General features: G+C 42.9%; 1 protein-coding gene across 3 annotated transcripts in view; it reads left to right on the forward strand.

The window, feature by feature from the left end:
- hltf (helicase-like transcription factor) overlaps window positions 1-26,110 on the forward strand; it is an 81,673-nt gene that overhangs the window by 9,928 nt on the left and 45,635 nt on the right. For all 3 annotated transcript variants that reach the window (XM_063045384.1, XM_063045382.1, XM_063045383.1), the window contains exons 2-8: window positions 129-360; window positions 9,831-9,997; window positions 12,707-12,840; window positions 15,189-15,289; window positions 16,131-16,205; window positions 20,252-20,443; window positions 24,579-24,662. In XM_063045384.1, the coding sequence (XP_062901454.1) occupies window positions 130-360; window positions 9,831-9,997; window positions 12,707-12,840; window positions 15,189-15,289; window positions 16,131-16,205; window positions 20,252-20,443; window positions 24,579-24,662 (984 nt within the window). In that variant the 5' untranslated portion in view covers window position 129. The remainder of the gene's footprint in view (window positions 1-128; window positions 361-9,830; window positions 9,998-12,706; window positions 12,841-15,188; window positions 15,290-16,130; window positions 16,206-20,251; window positions 20,444-24,578; window positions 24,663-26,110) is intronic.

Below are 26,110 nucleotides of genomic sequence, written 5' to 3' on the forward strand. Positions count from 1 at the left end.
ATGATGCTTGCAGGAAACAACCTGCTCCATGTTGGCTGCAGTAAAAAGGTTAATTTCAAATATCGATATACTGTGAATTTAAGTGATTTGCTCTCATAAATCAGGGTGGTTTTGCTTTGCTTTCATAGCATGTTATCGTGGCGGAATTGGTACAGTTCCCAGTACCTGGGGGGACGATCCGCTTCCCATTTCTCCGATGGCAGTTATCTCTTTGCTGTGGATCCAGAAGAGTCACTGTCCCAAATGATAAACCGCACACTTGCAGATGACACGGCAGCAGCAGATGAGGATCTGGATTCGGCTGTCCTGTTTGGAAACCTCCGAGGAAATATAGTTGGATTACGTTATTACACTGGTGTGGTAGGATATCCTTCCTTTCTATTACAATAGTACAAACAGTTAAGTTATGCCTTCATTTATAAAGATTGATTATTAGTTGAATTAATTTAAGTGTGCAGATTAAACTTGTATAATTAATAAATAGAGCTACTGCCTCGTAGTTTCAGCAACCCAGGTTTAATCCTGTTCTTGGATTTCCTGAAGATGCTCTGCTTTGCTCCCATGTGACAAGGATATGCATGATAGAAACATAGAAAATAGGTGCAGGAGTAGGCCATTCGGCCCTTCGAGCCTGCACCGCCATTTATTATGATCATGGCTGATCATCCAACTCAGAACCCCGCCCCAGCCTTCCCTCCATACCCCCTGACCCCCGTAGCCACAAGGGCCATATCTAACTCCCTCTTAAATATAGCCAATGAACTGACATCAACTGCTTCCTGCGGCAGAGAATTCCACAGATTCACCACTCTCTGTGTGAAGAAGTTTTTCCTAATCTCGGTCCTAAAAGGCTTCCCCTCTATCCTCAAACGGTGGCCCCTCGTTCTGGACTTCCCCAACATCGGGAACAATCTTCCTGCATCTAGCCTGTCCAATCCCTTTAGGATCTTATACGTTTCAATCAGATCCCCCCTCAATCTTCTAAATTCCAACGAGTACAAGCCCAGTTCATCCAGTCTTTCTTCATATGAAAGTCCTGCCATCCCAGGAATCAATCTGGTGATATAGGCTATTTGCTCTTTTAAATTGAGTCCTCGTATTGAACCAATGGGAATGTGCAGAGAATTGTTTACAGCAGGGGTTCCCAATCTTTTTTTTTAATGCTGTGAACCAATACCATTAAGCAAGGGGTCTGTGAACCCCAGGTTGGGAACCCCTGGATTACAGGGAAATTTTAATAGAAGAAAATGAGTTGAGAGTTAAAGGGCAAAAGTTTAAGGGTAACATGAGGGGGAACTTCTTTACACAGAGAGTGGTGGCTGTGTGGAACGAGCTTCCAGCAGAAGTGGTTGAGGCAGGTTCGATGTTGTCATTTAAAGTTAAATTGGACAGCTATATGGACATGAAAGGAATGGAGGGTTATGGGCCGAGTGCAGGTTGGTGGGACTAGGTGAGAGTAAAAGTTCAGCACAGACTAGAAGGGTCGATATGGCCTGTTTCCGTGCTGTAATTGTTATATGGTTATATAAAATTGGTGGGCTCTGTGCTAGTATAAAACCAATAGGCCAAAATGCCCTCCTTTAGTGCTATAAGTACTTATTTAAAAAAAGTAATAAGAATGTTTTAATAATTGGAAATGGAGAGTAGGAGGTTAGTGTAGAACTAATTGATGTTTTGGTAACAAAATCTGTGGGGAGGGAATCACCTGATAATCAGTCACCATTTGCCTACCTTGTGCACAGTATAGTCCTGGGCTCAAACTTCCACAGGGAGGCAGATGATTGGTGGAGTGCAGGGCCTCTCCCAGTGCTAGCTGTGCCTCTGGTTGGCTTTGTTAGTCACTGCGTCCTCTAGTTTTCTTCAGTGTACAATATCAACGTGGTAAACCCTAGGCAAGTGTTTGACCTCCAGAAGGTATGTGTTGTGACGATAACTAATTCGCTGGAGAAGCTGATGGATATGAAATCTTTATTCATCTTGGAGATCATCTCAGTTACAGTCTCCCAACTCAAAATGCATCACAATCTTATACCCTTAAGATCAAAGGTACTTTAATGATGGGTGCCATCTTTTTGAGGTATCGCTCCTTGAAGATGTTTGACCTTTGGGGTACATATTTAGTGGAAACACATTGTAATTGATATGACAACTCTGAAGGTTCAAACAACTTTGCTGAGACAAACTAATTCACACAGATGATCTAAAAGCTTCTGAGGACAGAGAAACCGGACACCCAAAATTAGTCTTGTATGGGCTGACTCTTTTGAGTATATAACTCTCTCAACTATTGATAGATCAGTTATGCTTGTGACTATGTTTGATGTTCAAGGTGATAATATCAGTCTGGCCTGCAAGCTTCATTGAACTTGTGTATTATGGTGCAAATAACTTAGTCTATAGTTGCCTGCAGGCCATTTAACATAACCCCATTGTCTAATACAGATGACAGCATCTTAGTCAGTTTCCTTCATTTTCATTTTTAAATCTTTTTTATTGATTATTATTGAGATCAACAAAAAATGGATTAAAGTAATCAAGTCTACGTGTCAATATGTACAATGAGGAATTAAATTACATAGACCATAGAATAGTACAGCACAGTACAGGCCCTTCGGCCCACAATGTTGTGCTGACCCTCAAACCCTGCCTCCCATATAAGCCCCCACCTTAAATTCCTCCGTATACCTGTCTAGTAGTCTCTTAAACTTCAGTAGTGTATCTGCCTCCACCACTGACTCAGGCAGTGCATTCCATACACCAACCACTCTCTGAGTAAAAAACCTTCCTCTAATATCCCCCTTGAACTTCCCACCCCTTACCTTAAAGCCATGTCCTCTTGTATTGAGCAGTGGTGCCCTGGGGAAGAGGCGCTGGCTATCCACTCTATCTCAGCAGGTCGGGCAGCATCCGTGGAAATGATCAGCCCGTAACGTCGACTGATCGTTTCCACGGATGCTGCCCGACCTGCTGAGTTCCTCCAGTGTGTTGTGAGTGTTGCTTTGACCCCAGCATCTGCAGATTATTTTGTGTTTACTATCCACTCTATCTGTTCCTCTTATTATCTTGTACACCTCTATCATGTCTCCTCTCATCCTCCTTCTCTCCAAAGAGTAAAGCCCTCGTTCCCTTAATCTCTGATCATAATGCATACTCTCTAAACCAGGCAGCATCCTGGTAAATCTCCTCTGTACCCTTTCCAATGCTTCCACATCCTTCCTATACTGAGGCGACCAGTACTGGACACAGTACTCCAAGTGTGGCTTAACCAGAGTTTTATAGAGCTGCATCATTACATCGCGACTCTTAAACTCTATCCCTCGACCTATGAAAGCTAACACCTCATAAGCTTTCTTAACTACCCTGTCCATCTCTGAGGCAACTTTCAGGGATCTGTGGACGTGTACCCCCAGATCCCTCTGCTCCTCCACACTGCCAAGTATCCTGCCATTTACTTTGTACTCTGCCTTGGAGTTTGTCCTTCCAAAGTGTACCACCTCACACTTCTCTGGGTTGAACTCCATCTGCCACTTCTCAGCCCACTTCTGCATCTTATCAATGTCTCTCAAAAATCTTTGACAATTCTCTACACCATCTACAACACCACCAATCTTTGTGTCGTCTGCAAACTTGCCAACCCACCCTTCTACTCCCACATCCAGGTCGTTAATAAAAATCACGAGAAGTAGAGGTCCCAGAACAGATCCTTGTGGGACACCACTAGTCACAATCCTCCAATCTGAATGTACTCCCTCCACCACGACCCTCTGCCTTCTGCAGGCAAGCCAATTCTGAATCCACCTGGCCAAACTTCCCTGGATCCCATGCCTTCTGACTTTCTGAATAAGCCTACCGTGTGGAACCTTGTCAAATGCCTTACTAAAATCCATATAGATCACATCCACTGCACTACCCTCATCCATATGCCTGGTCACTTCCTCAAAGAACTCTATCAGGCTTGTTAGACACGATCTGCCCTATCTCTAAGAATCTTTTCCAACAGCTTTCCCACCACAGACGCAAGGCTCACTGGTCTATAATTACCCAGACTATCCCTACTACCTTTTTTGAACAAGGGGACAACATTCACCTCCCTCCAATCCTCCGGTATCATTCCCGTGGACAACGAGGACATAAAGATCCTAGCCAGAGGCTCAGCAATCTCTTCCCTCGCCTCGTGGAGCAGCCTGGGGAATATTCCATCAGGCCCCGGGGACTTATCTGTCCTAATGTATTTTAATAACTCCAACACCTCCTCTCCCTTAATATCAACATGCTTCAGAACGTCAACCTCACTCATATTGTCCTCACCATTATCAAGTTGCCTCTCATTGGTGAATACCGCAGAGAAGTATTCATTGAGGACCTCGCTCACTTCCACAGCCTCCAGGCACATCTTCCCACCTTTATCTCTAATCAGTCCCACCTTCACTCCTGTCATCCTTTTTTTCTTCACATTTCCCTGCAAAAACATCATCCCAATTCACACCCGCAAGTTCTAGCGTTATAGCCTCATAATTTGCCTTTCCCCAATTAAAAATTTTCCTGTCCTCTCTGATTCTATCCTTTTCCATGATAATGCTAAAGGCCAGGGAGCAGTGGTCACTGTCCCCCAGATGCTCACCCACTGAGAGATCTGTGACCTGACCCGGTTCATTACCTAGTACTAGATCGAGTATGGCATTCCCCCAGTCGGCCTGTCCACATACTGTGACAGGAATCCGTCCTGGACGAACTTAACAGCCTTTGTTCCTGATGCTTCTTGCATTGAGGTACACACATTTCAGCCCTTCCACCTTACTGTCTTTACACCGTTTATTCTGCATCTCTTTCCTCAAAGCCTCTCTATATGTTAGATCTGGCTTTACTCCATGCACTTCTTTCACTGCTCTATCGCTCTGGGTCCCATCCCCCTCGCAAATTAGTTTAAACCCTCCCGAAACATGCTCGCAAACCTACCTGCAAGGATATTGCTCCCTCTCCGGTTCAGGTGCAACCCATCCAATCTGTACAGGTCTCACCTTCCCCAGAAGAGATCCCAATGATCCAAAAATCCAAAACCCTTCTCCCTGCACCAACTCCAAAGCCACGCATTCAACTGCCATCTCCTCCATTTCTTACCATTACTGTCACGTAGCAGTGGCAGCAATCCTGAGAACGCCACCCTTGAGGTCCTGTTCTTCAGCCTTCTGCCTAGTTCCCGAAACTCACACTTCAGGACCTCATCCCTCTTCCTGCCTATGTCATTGGTCCCAACATGTATAACAACTTCTGGTTCCTTTCCCTGTCGTACCAGGATGTTGTGCACCCGGTCAGAGACATCCTGGACCTTGACACCCGAGAGGCAACAAACCATGCAGGTGTCCTTCTCACATCCACAAAATCTCCTGTCTATTCCCCTGGCTATAGAGTCTCCAATGACAACAGCTCTCCTCTTCTCCATCCCACCCTTCTGCACCACCGGGTCAGACTCAGTGCCTGTGGCCCTGCCACCGTGGCTCACACCTGGTCGGCCGTCCCCGCCAACAGTATCCAGGACGGTAAACTTATTATTCAAGGAAATGGCTACAGGGGTGCTCTGCACTACCTGTCTGCTCACCTTCGCTTTCCCTTCTCTGACTGTCACCCAACGACCTGCTTCCGACAGCCTAGGTGTGACTACTTCCCTGTAGCTCTCATCTATGACTGCCTCATTCTCTCTTATGAGTCGAAGGTCATCCAGGTGCTGCTCCAGATTCCTTACACGGTCTTCTAGATCGCCCAGCCATATGCACTTCTGGCAGATGTGAGTGCGGGAGAGGGGCGCTCCCCCAAGACTGCCACATCTCACATGAGAGGCACATCACTGCCTCATTGTAAAGACTAGACTGCGAGCAAGCTTGTCCTCTGCCTTTTCTCGTCAAAGTCTCAAAGCTCTACTCCTTCACTGGCCCACTCATTCACTGGCCGTTTCGCTTGAGCTATCCCTCTATTTATCTGTTTGAGCTTTTCAAAATGCTGGGTCACCTGACCTCGATTGCCCAATCAGCTACTTTCTGCTAAGTCTGAGCTATTCAAATCTTGATTGTCTAATCAACGGCTTTCTGCTGATCTATTCAAATCTTGATTGACTTGATTGCACAGACCAACTGCCAAAACTGCCAGAATCTCTCGAGTCAAAGCCTCAAAGCTCCACTCCTTCACTGGCCCATTCACGCTCTGGCCGCTTCGCTTGAGCTATCCCTCTATTTACCTGTTTGAGCTTTTCAAAATGCTAGGTCACCTGACCTCGATTGCCCAATCAGTTGCTTTCTGCTGAGTCTGAGCTATTCAAATCTTGATTGTCTAATCAACGGCTTTCTGAATAACTGATTAACAAAGCTAAACAATATATCAATAATTAGAAAAAATAGTGTTAAGAATTTTTTTTGGAAAAAAGAAGGAAAAAAGAACCCCTACTAACTAAAACAAAAAACCCTGCTAACAAAAAAAAACAAAAAGAAAAAAAAAACCATTGGGAGCATGATCCCGGAGAGGCTAAAGACAGGTACAGGAGGAAGCTTGAGTGGAAACTCCAGCAGAACAACATGAGAGAGGTCTAGAGGGAGATGAGGACCATCGCTGGGTTCCGGCAAGCTAGCAACAGAGGAGCTGAAGGCAGTGTGGACAGGGCCAACGAACTTAACCTGTTCGTTAAAAGATTTGACTTTGTGGCCCCTGCCCATCCCTCACATGAGTCATCTGTTGTCGGCCCCCAACCAACACATATTCCACTCTCCCCTCCTACCCCTCCTCACAGTCCCCCACCCTGCTCTCATGACTATACCCCTTCCTCACACGAAACCACCACGGTGGGCTTCACAGCTAAACAGATGAGTAGACAGCTCACCAAGCATCTCAACCCAAGTAAGGCTGCAGGGCTGGATGGTGTCAGTACCAGGGTGCTCAAAGCCTGTGCCCCTCAGCTATGTGGAGTACTTCACCATGTATTCAACCTGAGCCTGAGGCTCCGGAGGGTTCCTGTGCTGCGGAAGACGTCCTGCCTCGTCCCTGTGCCGAAGACGCCGCACCCCAGCAGCCTCAATGACTACAGACCAGTGGCATTGACCTCCCACATCATGAAGAGCCTGGAGAGACTTGTTCTGGAGCTGCTCCAGCCTATGTTCAGGCCACACTTAGATCCCCTCCAATTTGCCTACAGGCCCCGACTAAGAGTTGAGGATGCCATCGTCTACCTGCTGAACAGTGTCTACGCCCAGCTGGACAAGCCTGTGAGCACTGTGAGGGTCATGATGTTTGACTTCTCCAGTGCGTTCAACACCATCCGTCCTGCTCTGCTAGGGGAGAAGCTGACAGCGATGCAGGTGGATGCTTTCCTAGTGTCATGGATTCTTGATTACTTGACTGGCAGACCACAGTAAGTGTGCTTGCAACAGTGTGTCTGACAGAGTGATCTGCAGCACTGGGGCTTCACAGGGGACTGTCTTGTCTCCCTTTCTCTTCACCATTTACACTTCTGACTTCAACTACTGCACAGAGTCTTGTCATCTTCAGAAGTTTTCTGATGACTGCCATAGTTGGATGCATCAGCAAGGGAGATGAGGCTGAGTACAGGGCTACGGTAGGAAACTTTGTCACATGGTGTGAGCAGAATTATCTGCAGCTTAATGTGAAAAAGACTAAGGAGCTGGTGGTAGACCTGAGGAGAGCTAAGGTACCAGTGACCCCTGTTTCCATCCAGGGGGTCAGTGTGGACATGGTGGAGGATTACAAATACCTGGGGATATGAATTGACAATAAACTGGACTGGTCAAAGAACACTGAGGCTGTCTACAAGAAGGGTCAGAGCCGTCTCTATTTCCTGAGGAGACTGAGGTCTTTTAACATCTGCCGGACGATGCTGAGGATGTTCTACGAGTCTGTGGTGGCCAGTGCTATCATGTTTGCTGCTGTGTGCTGGACTCATTTGTAAGGCCAGTGATGTTGTGGGGATGGAACTGGACTCTCTGACGGTGGTGTCTGAAAAGAGGATGCTGTCCAAGTTGCTTGCCATTTTGGTCAATGTCTCCCATCCACTACGTAATGTACTGGTTGGGCACAGGAGTATATTAAGCCAGAGACTCATTTCACCGAGATGCAACACAGAGCGTCATAGGAAGTCATTCCTGCCTGTGGCCATCAAAGTTTACAACTCCTCCCTTGGAGGGTCAGACACCCTGAGCCAATAGGCTGGTCCTGGACTTATTTCCTGGCATAAATTACCTATTACTATTTAACTATTTATGGTCTTATTACTATTTATTATTAATGGAGCAACTGTAACGAAAGCCAATTTCCCTTGGGATCAATAAAGTATGACTATGACTATGAGCTATACGCTATACAAGCTTCCATAAAAGAAAAATATCAATCCACCAACTCAAATCCATTTAAACAAGAATCAGAAGGAAACCATCTTATTTAACTCAAATCAGATGATAGTAGTGGGCAAAAGAACCCCACTTTTTCTCAAAGTCAAATCGAGGATCAAAAGTTTGACTTCTGATTTTTTATCCAAACTAAGACATAACATCACCTGAGAGAACCATTGTATCAAAGTGGGAGCAGAGGCATCTTTCCATTTCAATGAAATAGCCCTTCTGGCCAATAATGTAACAAATGCAATTACATGTTGGTATGATATAGAAATACCATGAATATATTGAGGGATTATACCGAACAAAACTGTCAATTTATTAGGTTGTAAATTAATTTTTAAAGCTTTAGAAATTGTAGAGAAAATAGATTTCCAGAACTGTTTCAATACAGAACACGACCAAAACATACGTGTCAATGTAGCTGTCTCAGTTTTACATCTATCACACTGACTATCAACATTAGGAAACATTTTAGACAGTCCCTCCTTTGTCAAATAGTAACGATGTACAATTTTAAATTGAATTAAAGAGTGACTGGCACAAATCGAAGAAGAGTTTCCTAATCATATCTCTTAGCGGCCAGTTCCTTGCTATGGGCCAGCTTTGTTCATGAAGTTGCCATTTTAACTTTTTAACTTCAAATTTACTGTTTGTAAATTACATTGAGAATAAAAGACTATTTCTCATTTGAATTAATATCTGATATATTCATATAGTGGGTGTTGGGGTGGAGATGCATCTTTACCAAAGGAGGTAAAAGGTGCTCCTTCCCTCCGCTGACCTCCAGGTTATCCTTGGGCTAGGTATGGTACCTGCTTAGATCCCAATCAGTGCCATGTGAAACCATGCGAGCAGGTGGTGGATGATCACATGAGCAGCTGGTGTATATCACGAGTCCTGGTTATGTGACAACTGACGCCAAAGAATCTCTAAAGAGTATAGATCATGGCTGGGGTCACCTGTCTTGTAAAGACACTGCCCAGAAGAAGACTATGGCAAACCACTACTGTAGAAGAATTTGCCAAGAGCAGTCATGGTTATGGAGCCAGTATCGCCTATGTCATACGACATGGCTCATAATGATATTCACATAATTCATGACTTCTCAATAATTCCTAACAGTACTGTAGGTATGCTAAAATTTGTAGTGGTATCTGAGAAGATAAAATTATTAAATATACAGATAGTTTTTCCCCCTTGTGGCATGAACCTCTTTAGATGTGGTAGTTTTAGATAACCTGAAATTTGTAAGTAGTTATCCATTGTCCAGCAAGAGATGTTGTTTGTGCAGTTTGTTGATTGCCGGTGGACAATCTCTTTGATACAAGCGTGAGAGGTGAAGTTGTGTTTACTGCACTTGAGACATTACAGTATACAATGTCCCAGGATTGTGGAAATGCTATGCTGAAAACTAATTTGTTTTGATATTGTTCTCAGGTGAGCAACAATGAAATGGTTGCTCTTCAGCGAGATCCGAACAATCCTTATGACAGTAATGCAGTCCAGGTAAATAATGTGAACGGTATTCAAGTGGGACACATCAAACGGGAGTTGGCGGCGCCCCTGGCCTTCATCTTAGATAATAAACTGGCCAGAGTTGAAGGGTGAGTAAGCATGAAGTAAGAGATGGAGGTTGAGCTATATCCATTGTGTAGCAGTTGCTTTGAAACAAACCAAAACTGCTGAGCAACTAAGCACGGGGTTTGACACTGCATGATGCGTTTCACAAATAACTCAGTTCTAAAGTTGAAGAAAGTATGCTCTGCCCTTTATCGGGAAACCAGCAAAGTTGAATGATCTTGTAAGATATAACTAATGAAACTAAACTAATGACATAATGAAATAAACAGTCTAAGAGTATTCAGGCATATTTTAGGCCAAGCATTCCTAAGCATATTTAACGGATGAACAGTCAATGAAAAATATCATTCACTGACTTGCTCCCTATTCTGACCAGACTAAAACTAACTAAAGGCAAAGCATCAATGCAAAACTACACTCCTCACTGCTACCACACCCCAGCCCGACATGTTGTTCAGGATGCACGTGAATTTTAATAGCATTTTTTAAAATACGGGCTATTCTGAACTTGGGATTAAGGTGTGGAATTTTAACATACATCATATTGGGAGGTAAATTGCTCATAATGTAGATGAGTGGTGGAATTAAGTCAAAGTAAATTTATTGTCAAAATATGCATATATTGCCTTACACTAACTTGAGATTCATTTTCTTGTGTTCACAGGAAAATAATGAAATGCAATAGAATTTATGAAGAACTATACTTAAAGGCTGACAAACAACCAATGTGCAAAAGTAGAAAACTGTGCATATAAAAAAATAAATACTGAGAACATGACTGTGGAATCCTTGAAAGTGAGTCTGTAGGTTGTGGAGTCCATTCAGAGCTGTAGTGAGTGGAGTTGTCCACGCTGAGTCAGGAGCCAGATGGTCGTAGGGTAATAACTATTCCTGAACCTGGTGGTGTGGGACTGAAGGCTCCTGTACCTCATGCCTGTTGGTGGTAGCAAGAAGAGAGCATGGCCTGAATGGTGTGAAGTTGCAAGGATTGTGATTTCTTTGCAAGGCATGTAGACCTGAAGATTTGTAATGACATCTTTTGGAGTAAGGGAATGTACTGAGAATGTAACCTCAAATGTTCTGATCTGTGGTTCAGATTGTGCAAAGGAAATGGTGTGTACGGAATCTTCCTGATTGAATTGACATTACAGATACTTTTTTTTTAATAAGGCCATTGCATTTTCCTAGAACTCAACCTCTCTCTATCAACATTATCAAAAATAATTTAACTCATCACTTTTAAAATTATTCAAACCTGCTGAATTGAAAGAGCCAGTGACAGCATTACCAGGACAAATCTTTTACAGAGAACCTCTTTTGGAAAGCTTGAGATTCTAGTGAAGGTGTTTTGTCGACACAAGCACACCTTTAGATTGTCGCAACTGTTTGGCAAGTTTCCTGAAGTCTGCGTAATAAAACATAAAAATAATGAAGTTTTCAAATTTGTTCCATCTTGTGCACCAGGGAATATTTTCCACCAGCATGGCTTTAATGCAGATCTTGGAAGATCTTGGTTCCCATACCACCAGGTTCAGGAACAGTTATTACCCTTCAACTATCAGGCTCTTGAACCAACGGGAATAACTACTCTCATCTCAACTTGGAACAGGTTCCACAACCTACGGACTCAATTTCAAAGATTCTACAACTCGTGTACTTAATATTATTTATCATTTCTTCTTGGGCCCTTAGCTCCCAGTGGAGCATAGGCCATTGATCTATAGATCATAGACCTCCCGTCTCCATCATTCAAAATCGATAGTATGGCTGGAGTTTGTCAATATTTCTGTACTCCATTGTATCCACTGTGCAGGGGATTGGCCTATACAGCTTCACCAGAGCCCTGTTGGCTGGCCTTACCCGTTTCCATCTCTCAAGACAAGAGACGTAGGGTTGGACTTTGAGAGGCATTATTTATTTCTTATATTTTTTATTGTATTTGCACAGATTGTCTTCTTTTGCACATTGGTTGTTTGTCAGTCTGCAAATCTTGAGTTAAGAGGAACCAAATTGGAATTAAATTGTCAGTGGAGAAGAGATTGAGTTGCTGATCTAGAGGAGTGTGACAGTCTGTGGCAGCAAATTGGTTGTCTGGTTAACGTTCATTTGATTATCTCTTCCGTTGAAATGAATTGTGGGCAGTGTGGAAAGGATTCTTTGTTAGATGTGAATGCTTAGGGAGAATCAAATTGAAATGTAAAATTTCTAATTTGGAGTAATCTAAAGTCTGGCAATAAATACAACAAGCTGCTCCTGTGGGAGTGCTTCATGTTTCCTTCTCCACATCAGCAGTTGCTTAAGCTGCAGGGTGGCAGCTTGCCTCCTTGATTTGTAGGCTCAGTGCTCAGTGTTATTATTTGTTTTGTGGAGCTCCTGTGGCGCCAACATTTTGAAAAATGTGACCTGGGACCTCCCACTATGGCACGCAATTGATAAGTTAACACTGCAGTGGTGGGCTTTGAGGGGAGGGAATGCTGCCAGCTCCATGGTGACTATCCCAGTGCTGCTGACCTCCTGTCGCCAGAAGTGGAACTTGTATCGTACAGCCACAGAGTCACACTCCTACAATGTGGGTGACATTTGCTTCCCATTTAGATGTAAAACTGTAGATTTGATGTCTGTGCAGCTTTATTATCTGCAGTAAGACTGGTGTAATTTCAGTCAATCACTGGTGATGTGCAGGATGGGGAATGGCTGTGAATCACTGCTTCTGTCGATTCCTTTCCCAACAGGGTTGTCCCCTATGGAGCTAACAACGTGTTCACCATGCCTGTGCAGCTTTCTTTCTGGGGCAAAGAGGAAAACCGCAGTGCTGTTCTGGATCGACTGAAGATGCACAACTTCAAACTGGCACCACCCAACAAAGGTAAGTTTTGGAAACGATTTCCCCCCTCTTACCATTTAAGGCATCATGTTAGACACAGACACTGTGGGCTGAAGAGCCTGTCCTTTGTTATTAAAGGTACTTCCAGCCCTTCAAAACATTCTTAACAGTTCTGCTCCAGCAAAGACCATCCACTTGTAACTCTACTATTTCCTTTTGGACATCGCAGTCACTTTATAGCAGTGAGGAATTTTTGAAATGGAGGCACTGTTACAGCTGTGGCAGCCAGTTTGCACGAAGCTGACCCCCTTAAATTAATCTTCTTTTCTTGATTGTTGCTCAGATCATTGGGCTTGTTCTGGAAAAGCTCTAAGATCTTTTGCTTGGAGATGGGGATAAGTCCATATGACCATAAGATTTAGGAGCAGAATTAGACCACTTGGCCTATTGAGTTTGCTCCACCATTCCATCATGGCTGATTTGTTATTCCTCTCAAACCCCTTCTCCCCGTAACCTTTGACATCCTTACTAATCAAGAATCTATCAAGTTCTGCTTTAAATATACTCAATGACTTGGCCTCCACAGTTGTTTGTGGCATTGAATTCCATAGATTTGCTACCTGCTGGGTAAAGAAACTTCCCTCATCTCCGTCCTGAATGGATGTCCCTTTATTCTGAGGCTGTGCCCTTTCCAGGATTTAGTGAGAAGTATGGCACTCCTTCACTAATCTGCTGATGTGCTAACCTAGATTTTCAGCATTGTGGTGATACCCACATCTCAATGAAGTAGTGGCTCAGGAAGCCAGCTTATTGCCGTATTATCAACGGCATCAGGGAGTGGGTGATTAAAGGAGACAGGAGACTGCAGATGCTGAAATGTAGAGCAACGCTCAAAGTGCTGGAGGGTCTTCGAGGTCCAGGCAGCAGCTGTGAAGGAAAATGGACAGTTGACGTCTCGGGTCAAGACCCTGCATCCGGACTGGACTAGACCGAAATGTCCACTTTCCATTTCCCTCCACAGGTGCTACTTGATTCGCTGAGTTTGCTGATTAGCAGTTAAATGCTGGCTGAGCCTATGATGGCTATATCCCTTTAATGAATATTAAAAAAATAGGTATACCTTAAACACAAGGGATTACCTTTACTGGGTTTGATTTCTCGAACTGCTTGAGTTCAACAGTTTTCAGACTCTGATGTGGTTTCACTAACTGTAAGGTATAAGAGCAGAGTTAGTCCATTCGACCAATTGAATCTGCTGGGTGATTCTCTGGGTGAAAGGTGAAATGTTTAATGGGAACATGATGGGTGCTTCTTCGCTTAGGATGGTGAGGGTGTGTAACAAGCTTCCATCAGAAGTGATGGATGTCGGTTCGATTTCAACATTTAAAAGAAATTTGGATAACTGCATGGATGGGAGGGGTATGGAGGTGCTATGGTCTAGGCATGGGTTGATGGGACAAGGCAGAATAACTGTTCAGCACAGACTAGATGGGCTGAAGGGTCTGTTTCAGAGCTGTAATGGTCTATGACATGACTAAATCCTGTCTCCTGCCTTCGTCCTGCAATCCTTGATGCTTTTACCAATCAGAAACTATCAACTTTCCAATTTAAATATATCCAGTAATATGGCCTCCACAGTCATCTGTGGCAATGAATTCCACAAATTCACTACCCTCCAGCAAATCAAGTTCTTCTTTATCTTTGTTCTAAAAGAATATCCTTGTATTCTGTAGCTGTTTCCTCTGGTTTTTGACCCTCACACTATTGAAAACTTCCTCTCCACATCCACTCTATCTAGGCCTTCCAATATTTGTTATGTTTCAGTGAGGTTCTCCCTCATTCTTCTAAGCTCCAGTGTACAGACCCAGATCTTCGTATGTGAACCCTTTCAGTCCCTCCTCTGGTGGCTCTCCAATGCCAGTGTATCCTTGAAAACTGCTAACAATACTCCAAATGTGGTCTGACCAATGCTTTAGGAAGCCTCAGCATTATATCCTTGCTTTTATATTCTAGCCCTCTCGAAATGAACACTAACATTGCATTTGCCTTCCTTACAACTAGCACAGCAACATAGTCTCCTGTACTTTATCATTCTGCTCCAGGCACTGTGCTCACCTCAATAAATCTTTTCTTCAAAGTTAACACTCTATAAAATCACTGTCTTCTGAACTCCAGTGTACAGGCCTAGATCTATCAAACACTCTTTGTATGTCTTCTGATGTTTAATTCACCTCCCTTGAACGTATCTTCCTCCCTCCTCTACTTGTATGACCAATGTTTGGAAAAATAAACAACTTGGAGTTTTATAACAATTGATGTGGTGCAGTTTTATATTTAGTTAATGGAAATGAATGTCGAGCAATGCAACAGTGACCTGATATTCTTTATAGGCAGTGGATTTTCTGAAGGGTGGCCTGGAACAGGATCTGCAAGAGCTGGTCCAAGCTACAAAGCTCCTGTGCACACGGCTGTTCAGATGACAGCGGAACAGGTAAGGATTAATTTTTAAATGCTCAGTTGTGACTGTGGAATTTGTCATGCCACTTTCAGGGAAAGTCCGGGAGTCAAAGCTTGGTGACCGAAACCCTTTTTGTCCAGAATTTGCTTGATTAATGGAATTTAAATGTATCATTCCAAATCAATAAATTATTATTAGATTATGAGAACACTCAGTCCTCTTTTATTGTCATTTAGAAATGCATACACGCATTAAGAAATGATACAATGTTTCTCCGGCGTGATATTACAGAAAACAAGACAGACCAAAGACTAACACTGACAAAACCACATAATTATACCGTATGGTTACAGCAGTGCAAAGCAATACCATAATTTAATGAACAACAGTCCATAGGCACAGTAAAAAAAAATAGTCTCAAAGTCCTGAGTCCATCGACTCCCAAGTCCCCGATAGCGGCGGCAAAAGGGAGAAACTCCCTGCCATAAATGTCCAGACACCGTCAACTTGCCGATGCCTTGGAAGCAGCCGACCCTGAGTCCATCCGTCGGAAAACTCCGAGCTTCCGAGCAGCCTCTGGATTGCTAATTGAAGCATAGTGATTGTAACATTGTGACTGTATTGCCTTGGCAACCACTCTGTATAAAATTAAAAGAACCTTTTTCACTCAGATCCCCTTTGATATTCCATCTCCTCTTTCCAAAATTTCATATTTTTGGTACCCCAGCCATGGGAAAAACTATTTCTCTATTGTATTTATGTCCATCATAACTGTAATTCTGTCAGGTCATATCCCTCAGCCTCCTTCATTCCAGTGATTTGTCTTTATTGGTCTTTTATTTGCTGCTCAATGCTAGAATTTTTTTTATTGCAGCTAAAGAATGAATTTGACAAGATTTTTGAAGATCTGAAAGAGCACGATAAGACTCGGGAAATGGAACCAGCTAAGGTGAAGTGAACCACAATGAATGTAGTTGGGTGAAAATACAAAAATCTTTCGAGCTCCTGTGAAGCACCTTGGAATATTTCACCACACTAAAAAGCTATTTAGATGCTACCTGTTCATTTTTGGACTCTGGTCTTAAGTAATCAGCCTAACAGAATTTCGTCCTAGAACTTGGCTCATGGCCCTAAATAGTGATTGCTTTTTTTTCTGGGCGGACAATATTGGGATGACACTAGGTGTTGGTATTTGGTATTCCGGATTAGAATCAGAATCGGGTTTAATATCATTGGCATATGTCGTGAAATTTTTTGTTTGCATGGATGTAACAAGAAATAACGGTGTGGGGAAGCATTTTTTTCCTCTTCAAAGATTTATTAAAGAACTTACTTAGCTGGGAAGCTCTTAAATCATCAGAATATCAATCAATTAATCAAGCAGAATCTGGAATTAGTAAATTGGTTTATTATTGTACTGAGGTATGGTGAAACAGTTTGTTTTTCAAGCTATCTGTACAGATTTCATCACTTTAATACTTCAAGGTTGTACAAGGCAAACACAGTAAGAGAATGCAGAACATAAGGTTACAGCTACAGAGAAAGTGTTGTGCCAGTAGACATTAATGTATAAAGTACGGTAAGGTAACTGTGAGGTCAAGAGTCTATTTCATCATAGAAGAGCACCGTTCAATAGTTTTAAACCAGCAGGATAGAAGCTGTGTTTGAGCTTTGTGGTACAATGCTTTTCAGCTTTTGTATTTACTGCCTGACAGAAGGAGGGTGAGGAGGCTGGGGCAGGAGAGGTCTTTGATCATGTTGGCTACTTTACTGAATCTGCGAGAAGTGTAGTCAGCATATAAAACAAAATTATGATCGAACTTTATGGTGTTCTATTTACATTAGATCTGAAATAAGATGGAAACAGTTGGTATTCTTAGTTTTGGAAAGCATTTGGTTTTGTGCCACTCTAAAGGTAATTGTGGAAGACAAAGGCCTTTTGGTGTAGAATGTGAAATTTTGGTGTTGCTTGCTAATAGGAAGCAGAGAGTGGTCATTAATGTGTCTTTTGTTTGGCAGGATGTAGTGGGTGGTGTGCCACATGTTTGGTAATGGGACCTCAGACCTCATCTTGCTCTTTTTATCAGTGACATGGATGAAGATGCCAGAAGTGTGGTTGTTAAGTTTGCTGTTGATACCAAGATAGAGAGGGAAGTTGGATGCAAAGAAGACAGATACAAATGTAAGCAAAGATCAGGCAAATGAAAGATAATGTGTGAAAATGTTTATTTTGACCGGATTTTTAAAGCAAGTTATAAAGTGAGAGTTACACACAAAATGCTGGAGGAAGTCAGCAGGTCAGGCAGCATCCATGGAGAGAAATAAAGAGTTGATGTTTTGGGTCATCATGACTTCTCCATAGATGTTGCCTGAAGTTCCACCAGCATTTTGTGTGTGTTACTGTGGATTTCCAGCATCTGCAGAATCTCTTGTGTTTATTATAGGATGAAAGATTGTGGAGTTCAGAGATGCCGAGGGATCTGTTTGTCTTTTATTGCATGATTCACAACAGGCAAGTATCAGGTTTAGCAAATAACGGGAAAGCTCACTGGATGCTGTTGCTTATTAAGAAAGGAACTGAACACAGGAAAAGGGAGGTTCTCCTTCCTTGTATCAGATACTGGTGAGAGGATATTTGGAGTGCTGTGAAGGATGCAAATGTTAGATTATTAGCTAGAGTGTGTGAGTTGTGTTGTGAGGAAATCCTGGACAGGCTTTGGCTTATATGCATTGGACCTTGGAGCTTAAGGAGATTTGATTAAAACATACAAGATGCTGATGGGACTGGGGACGAAGAAGGTGTTACCTTGAGGGGGTATCTAGAAATGTATGTCATTGTTTAAATATTGTTGATCAGAGCATGGGCCAAATTCTTCTTGTTTTTAAACGTTGATGAGGGATGTGTTTGATCAGCGTGTGAAGACACAGTGGGCTTCCAGTTCATCCCTCATTCATTAACAAGTGTGCCTGATGACTGGTGCCAAAGTCTCTGGAATGCCATAGCCCTCCTATTCAGAGGCAAAAACCAAATCTGACTAGTAGTAGTAGTGCAAGCTCTCAAGTTAAGTAAGGTGTTCTCTGAGGGGTTGTCTATTGGTGGGTCCTCAGGTGGCTGTAGAGGCCAGTCCAAGATCCACATATTCAGTGGTGGCTGTAGTTAGTGTTTGGGCCATTTCGTTGTTCAGTCTCTCCTTTCACAGCTGCCGCTTGTTCTGTACGACACAGCACAGGTCGTTCTCATGTAGCGCAGCTCCCTCTCGAACAGATTTCTTCCAGGAGTACCTATTGAATGCAATGTCTTCCTAGTTTTTAGATGTAATGTTGAATTTCTTCAGGCTGATCTTGATGTTATCTTTGAAGCATTTCCTTTGCCCACCAAGGGCTGGCTGACCGACCTTCAAATGGGAGTAAGAGATCTGACTAGCTGTTTGATGGATGTGCCTGAGACTTTTGCACAGTACTGTATTTGTCAACATGAACTGGAGAGCCGTTTGTAAATCTGACGGGAGCAAAGGATGTCGGGAATGGAGAGAATAGAGCGCCGTAGGAGGGGTCTGGGACAAGTGGCAAAGAAGGAGTGGCGGAGGAGGAGTGTTAGGGACGGGGTGGCTGCATGGGTGAGGATGCACTCAACCCTAAGACACCAGTCAAGGTCACTTGATTCCAAAGAATTCGATTATTGATCATTACAGAATGTCTCTCTGGTGCTTCCTGCTCCCTTCCCCTTTTCCCAACCATGAATTCCCTTTCCCTACCCCCTTCCCACTCTCAGTCCACGATAGTGATGCATATCAGAATCAGATCTATCATAACTCAGGTATGTCATGAAAGTTTGTTTTTGCAGCAGCAGTACAGTGCAATACATAAAATTGCAACAGTACTGTGCAAAGGTCTTAAACACCCTAGCTATATATATATGTGCCTAAGACTTTTGCACAGTACTGTATATAGTTGCTCTCTGTGGAGACTGGGAACTGTGGATTTTAGACAGTTATTTGTAATAATGTAATTGCAGGCTGTGACTTGTAGTTGGTACTGTTCACAAGCACGCCAACAGTGTTGACTAAAAAGTATACTGGATGATAATGCTAACTCTACTGCTGCAACTGGCAATTTACTGCCATTCTAAAAATACTTGGATTGCTTTTTAAACAGTGCATCTACTGGTGCATTACATGAAATTTTGTGGAATTACTGTCTCATTTTCACTCACTGTTACTTTTCAATGCAGATGCATTAGGGCTCATTCTGTGGATGGCACAAGTTGCTTTTCTTAACTTTCCCATCTATGCATTTCATTGGCTGTGTAAATGTAAACTTGCCAGATCAAATAACCACAGCACAAAAAGATCATTACTTATCTTTCCACGAGTTTATTTCTTCGATCTCAGCCGGTGAGTGAACTTGGTCCTGACAGCAGGGGAGAAGTGTTCTCATCCCTCCAGTGGTTCTACAAGTTCACTGCCTGGCGTCAGGATGTTTACAAGCTACCGATATATAAAAACACTCAGGTTGATACAAAAGAACAATCGGTTCAATAGACATCCCAGCTACTCAAATAGAGCAAAACAATAACTCAGGTAAAAGACTCCACTGAAATTTAAATTTTAATTGAGAAAGGAATGTCCTGTCTTAAGCTCCGTCAGCAGCTGCCTTTTTGTCGAAACCAAAAGGTGTGAAAAGTCAGGAGAAGTCTTTTGTTGGAAAACTTAACAACTTTATCAGCTGGACGTCAGAGAGTCTGGAGCAAAAGGCTTCCCACCTGGGCACTCATTGTACGGTCCAAGAAAGACTGAGGTTCATTTACACAATTATAGCACCCATAATGTATGCTCAGCAGTTGTGTGACAAAGTCTCTGGGAAGTAAGTGCAAGCTCTTAATTTGGAGGCAAGAGCCAGTTTTGACTGGGTGCTTCAGATGCATGTTATTGCTCACCATGGAAAACATCCTTCTAACCCATGAAGTTGCAGTAGTTTGAATTTTTGCATTAACAGGCTGTCCGTACACCATTGCTGCCTCATCAGAAGCAGGCGCTGGCCTGGATGATACTGAGGGAAAATAACACTGACCTTCCTCCGTTCTGGGAGCAGAGGGACAACATGTACTACAACTTGCTGACAAACTTTGCAGAAAAGGAGAGGCCTGAAAATGTTCATGGAGGCATCCTGGCGGATGACATGGGTCTGGTAAGAGACGGTTCTTTTAACTAATATTGTTCGTTTTGGGATGCTCCTCTACTCCCGCAACAGAAGGCCATGGGGTTTCTTCCAGCAAACAGGGAGCAGAAGGATTGAGAAAATGAAATAGAAAAGAAAAGGGTTGGAGGAACACACGGAAGGGGAAAACATTATCCTGGGAGACTGAGACGTATTTGCTTCTCAGATTTAGTGATGAATCTGAAATAGTGAACACGCCAGAAAGGAATAGGGCCCTAAACTGTACTTTTAGGTGGGGTCGTCTGTCCGGTGCTCGCTGTGTGGCCTCCTGTATATCGGTGAGACCTGACGTGGAGTCGGAGACTGTTTCGTCAAGCACCTTCGCTCCGTCTGCCTCAAAAAGCAGGATTTCCCAGTGGCCACCATTTAAATTCTACTTCCCATTCCCATTCCAACATGTCAGTCCATGGCCTCGTCTGCTGCCACAATGAGGTCACACTCAGGTTGGAGGAGCAACACCTTGTGTTCTGTGTGTTTTGCTTCCAACTTGATGGCCAGAACATTGATTTCTCAAATTTCTAGTAATTGCTTCCCACCCACCTTTACCATTCCTCATTCTCATTTTCCTTTCAAACCTTTTGTTCTTACCTGACCATCATCTCCCTCTGGTGCTCCTCCCCCTTCTCTTTCTTCCATGGTCTTCTGTTCTCTCCTATCAGATTCCCCCCTTTATCTCTTTCTCCAATCAACTTTCCCAGCTCTTTACTTCACTCCTCCCCTTCTCCCAGTTTCACCTATCACCTACTACCCTGTACTACTTCCTCCCCCCCCCAACCTTCTTACTCTGACCTCCCCTTCCTTTCCAGTCCTGATGAAGGCTCTCGGCCTGAAACATTAACTGTTTACTCTTTTCCCTTAGGCGCAGCCTGGACTGCTGAGTTCCTCCAGCATTTTGTGTGTGTTGCTAAGAATAGCCATCATTTGTTTTTGGAAGTAATGGCATGATATAACCTGATTTCCCCATTATTAAGGAACACAGGAGAAGGACTCAACCCTGAACTTGCTACTGCAATTCAGTTTTCTCAAAGCTTTATTGCATTTCAACTCTGTTTACTTTCTGCTATTCTTTATTCTGTAAAATCTTGCCTAGAGGTAACCCATCCCTTGTGGGGCTTTATGACCCAGGCTGAACAGCTTTCTGCGGGAGAGTCCACCATTTTTAGCATCTTAACATTGACCCTAAAAGTTCTACCTTTAATTTTTCAGGTTGTTCTGGGACTCAAGAGTCAGATTTAATCTCTCTGATATTTGCTGTGAAATTTGTTGTTTTGCGGCAGCAGAACTTTGCAATGCATAATTTAAAAAAAACTATAAATTACAGTAAGAAGTATAATAAAAAAAATAATTAAATAAGGAGTGCATAGAGAGGGGAAAAATAATGAAGTGGTGTCCATGGGTTCATGGTCCATTCAGAAATCTGGTGGCGGAAGGGTAAAAGCTGTTCCTAAAATGTTGAGTGTGGCTCTTCAGGCTCCTGAACCACCACCTTGATGGTAGCAGTGAGAAGAGGGCATGTTCTGAGTGATGGAGGTCCTTAATTGTGGATGCTGCCTTTTTGAGGCCTCACCTTTTGAAGGTGTCCTGGATGCTGGTGAGCCCAGTGCCCATGATGGAGCTGGCTGAGTTTACAATTTCTGTAGTTTTTTTCCGATCCTGTGCGGTGGCCCCTTCGTACCAGATGATGATGCATCCAGTTAGAATGCTCTCCGACCTATATCAGTAGAAATTTGAGTGTGTCGTTGATAACATACCAGATCTTCTCAAACTCTTAGTGCAATATAGCTGCTGCCATGCTTCCTTCTCTTGCGCCCAGGATAGACCCTCTTATGTTGACACCCAGAATCTTGAAACTATTCACCCTTTCCACTGCTGATCCCTTGATGAGGACTGGTGTGTGTTCCCTCGACTTCCTCTTCCTGAATCCCACAATCAATTCTTTGGTCTTGCTGACATTGAGTGCAAGGTGGTTGTTGTGACAACCCTCAACCAGCTGATCTATCTCACTCCTGTACGCCTGCTCGTCACACTCTAAAATTATGCCAACACTAGGTGTATCATTGCAAATTTATAGATGGCATTTGAGCTGTGCCTAGCCACACTGTTGTGGGTGTAGAGAGAGCAGAGCAGTTGGCTAAGCATGCGTCCTTGAGACGCGCCAGTGTTGATTGTCAGCGAGAAGGAGATACTATTTCAATCCGTGCTGACTGGTTTCTCAGTGAGTAAATTAAGGATCTAGTTGCAGAGGGAGGTACAGAGGCCCAGGTTTTGGAGCTTGTTAATTAGAACTGAGAGTATAATTATGTTGAACCCTGGGGTGTACTGAATAAACAGCCTGACGAAGGTGTTACTATTGTCCAGGTGATCCAAGGCAGCGAGGAGAGCCAGTGAGGTTTCATCCACTGTAGACCTATTGCCGCGAAAGGCAAATTGCAGCAGTTCCAGGTCCTTGCTTGGGCAGGAGTTGATTCTGGCCATGACCAACCTCTCAAAGCACATCATCACAGTAGATGTGTGTTAGTCATTGAGGCAGCTCACCCTGCTCTTCTTGGGCACTGGTATGATTGAAGCCTTTTGAAGCAGTTGGGAACTTCTGACTACAGCAGTGTGAGACTGAAGATATCTTTGAATACTTCCACCAGTTAGTTGGTACAGTTTTCAGAGCCCTACCAGATACACCATCAGGGCCTGGTGCCTTGCGAGGCTTCACCCTCTTGAAAGGTGTTCTGATGTTGGCCTCCGAGACAGAGATCACACACAGGTGTAGTTTTATTTTTGCTTTCAAATCATGCATAAAAGGTGTTGAGCTCATCTGGGAGTGGAGCATCACAGCCATTCATCATGTTGGGTTTTGTTTTGTAGGAAGTAAACCCTGCAAACCACACCAGAGCTGACGTGCATACAATCCCATCTTTAATTTGAATCGGAATTGCTCTTTTGCTCCTTAAAGTAGCCTTTCATGGGCTGTTCATAGTCCATTTGGTTTGTCTTCAGCCTTCTCATTGTCGAGAGATGAAGTGATTTTGGAACTACTAAAGTGACAGGAGCCAGACAGTGGTGTGGTGATGGATAGTTGTAGCTCAGGTATATGATTTCATCCATTTGTGGATCAAGATTGTCATAAATTTAAACCTGGGGCCACCAACAGAAAATCTCTTCTGCAAAGGTTAAAATGCTGTTCCTGTCATTATCCCAAGTTAATGTGCTCTGAAACTGGTGTACATTTAAATATGCAGTGGATTCTGGTTAATTGGGACACAGCAGGACCAGTACATTTTAACACAGTTAAGCAGTTGCCCCAATTTGCCAAAGTTTTATGGAAATAGTTAAAAAGGTATAAAAACGACAAACTACCATTTAACTGAGAACTGAATTATGTGTTTAAATGAAATACAGAACAAACTAGAATGTTACCAATACTACTACAGTACTATAAAACTGTATTATTTCCTAATATTTTCTGTATGGATGGAGCAATTAATCCAGCGCATGCTGCTGTGTTCTTTTGATTGACTGCGAATGAACAGAATCAGTGCAGACATCTCGTGCGGTTAATGGACTGCCTTCATATAATGCATGCTCTAAATCTTCATTTTCATTATAGTATTCAAAATGATTGCTAATACCTTAATTCTTTGTAGCCCCTAACTTGCTGATGTAATGAAATTGTTTCATTTTCACTCCAGGCATCACCAAGCTTGAATGCTTGAAACTTCAGTGAGCAAAACAGTTCCAAATTGTTCCAGTGCTTATTTCTCGCCATCTATCAGTGACAAAAATCACTGCTTTTTGAGCATATACACGCAAACAGTTTGTTGTAAGCACAGTGTAGTATTTAACGGCCACATAAGCGCATGTGGCAACAGTCTTCTGTCCCGTTTAAGTGGCATAGTATCCCAAATAAACAAAGGGAATCCGGGCTATTTTCTTGATTAGGTTTTGTTCTACAAGAGATGTCCCAAATAAGAGGCTGACCTGATGAACCGTTGGCCCAATTAACCGGTACCCACTGTGTTTGGTACTGCAGCAAGGATGGTAACAGAATGCCGCTTAGCATTTAAAATGTACATCTCATGCTAAAGAGTGCTTCTGCCTTTTATTTTTCTAGGGAAAAACATTGTCGACTATTGCAGTGATCCTTACAAACCATCACTGTGGCAAACCACTCCCTGTTGATAAATGTACAGCAGAGGTAGGATTCAAAGCAGATGGATTCCATTAGATTGAATTAATGCTGTAATGGTTGTTACTGACGAAGTGTTATTTTATAATTCTTTGTTAAGCCTTTTATTGGCCAATTAATTTTACGAAACTGTAAAAGCATGATGAAATAACGCGCTAGATTTTTACAATGGCTCAGTGTATTGTCCCCAAGTTAATAAAAAGCACTCATGTTTGTTATATTGTCTAATAAATAGTATCTTAATGTTTTTTTCCTGTTTCCTCTCCATAGTTTTAGGAAGAATGCTCTGACTTTTTAAAGACAGGTTGCAAATATTTTTCAAATTATTCTTAAGACTGAACAAATTTAAGCATATCCGAAAGTGTTCCTGTCAAACGTTCAAACCAATACCACCCCAAACAATCCAAACTTCCAGATAATAACTCCAAAGGCAAGGTCAAAGTAGATTGGAACATTTTTAGTAGAGTAAATTTAGTGATATGACTTGGGGGGGGGGGGGTAAAAATGATGTTCACATAAAATAATCTATTTTCCTGCTGTTTCCTGTAGGTAGGATTGTCATGGAGACATTTTGCAAAGCAAAAGTTTCTTTTAAACCAGCAAGGAGATTCAGGATTATTTAATGTCATTTTCAGTTCAGAAGTGTAAAGGAGAATGAAATAATTGTTATCTGATCTGATGTAGCACTAAAAAGCAATAAGATAAAGAACACAATAATAAAAACACAATAAATTTAAATACACACAGTAAGATAGCATAGACATTGATTGTATCTACATAAAGTGACACTAGGTATAGTACATAAGGTAACTGACAGGAAATGATAAAGTAATGATGGGGCTGTGGTGGGATAGGGTCATGGATGGAGGTGTCGTTCAGCCTTTCTGCTTGGGAAAGGTAACTGTTTTTGAGAGTGGCCGTCCTGGCGTGTATGCCACATAGCCTCCTTCCTGATGGGAGTGCGACAAACAGTCCAGGAGCAAGATGGGTGGGATCCTTCATGATGTTACTGGTCTTTTTCTGGCACCTTTCTGTATATCTGTCCTTGATGGTCGGTAGACTGGTGCAGGTGATGCACTGGAAGATATTGAATATCTATTGTAGAGCCTTCCTGTCTGCCACATAGTCCGTGAGCCAGGACCCCAAATTTGAGCTACCGGTACCATCTGGGGGGAATAATTCTTATAGTGATTTTTTGGCAAGGTATACGCCCCTAGTGCTAGAAAATATGTGATAGCATTGCAGCGGTGGTAGCTTTCTGAGTGCACAGACTCCTGGAGACACATCACAGTTCAGCCTGGATGCTGGACCTATCAAGTGTTACTACATAACAGCTGAGCACCGCAGTGCATTCCTGGGATAGTTAAGGGAGATGGTGCAAGGCAACAAATCAGAGCTTTATCATGCGGAGCTACAGCGGCTAAGAATCCTGAAAGGTGAGGAAGCAGTTTCAGCAG

This window comes from Mobula hypostoma, chromosome 4 (assembly GCF_963921235.1).
Source record: "Mobula hypostoma chromosome 4, sMobHyp1.1, whole genome shotgun sequence".
Taxonomy (NCBI): domain Eukaryota; kingdom Metazoa; phylum Chordata; class Chondrichthyes; order Myliobatiformes; family Myliobatidae; genus Mobula; species Mobula hypostoma.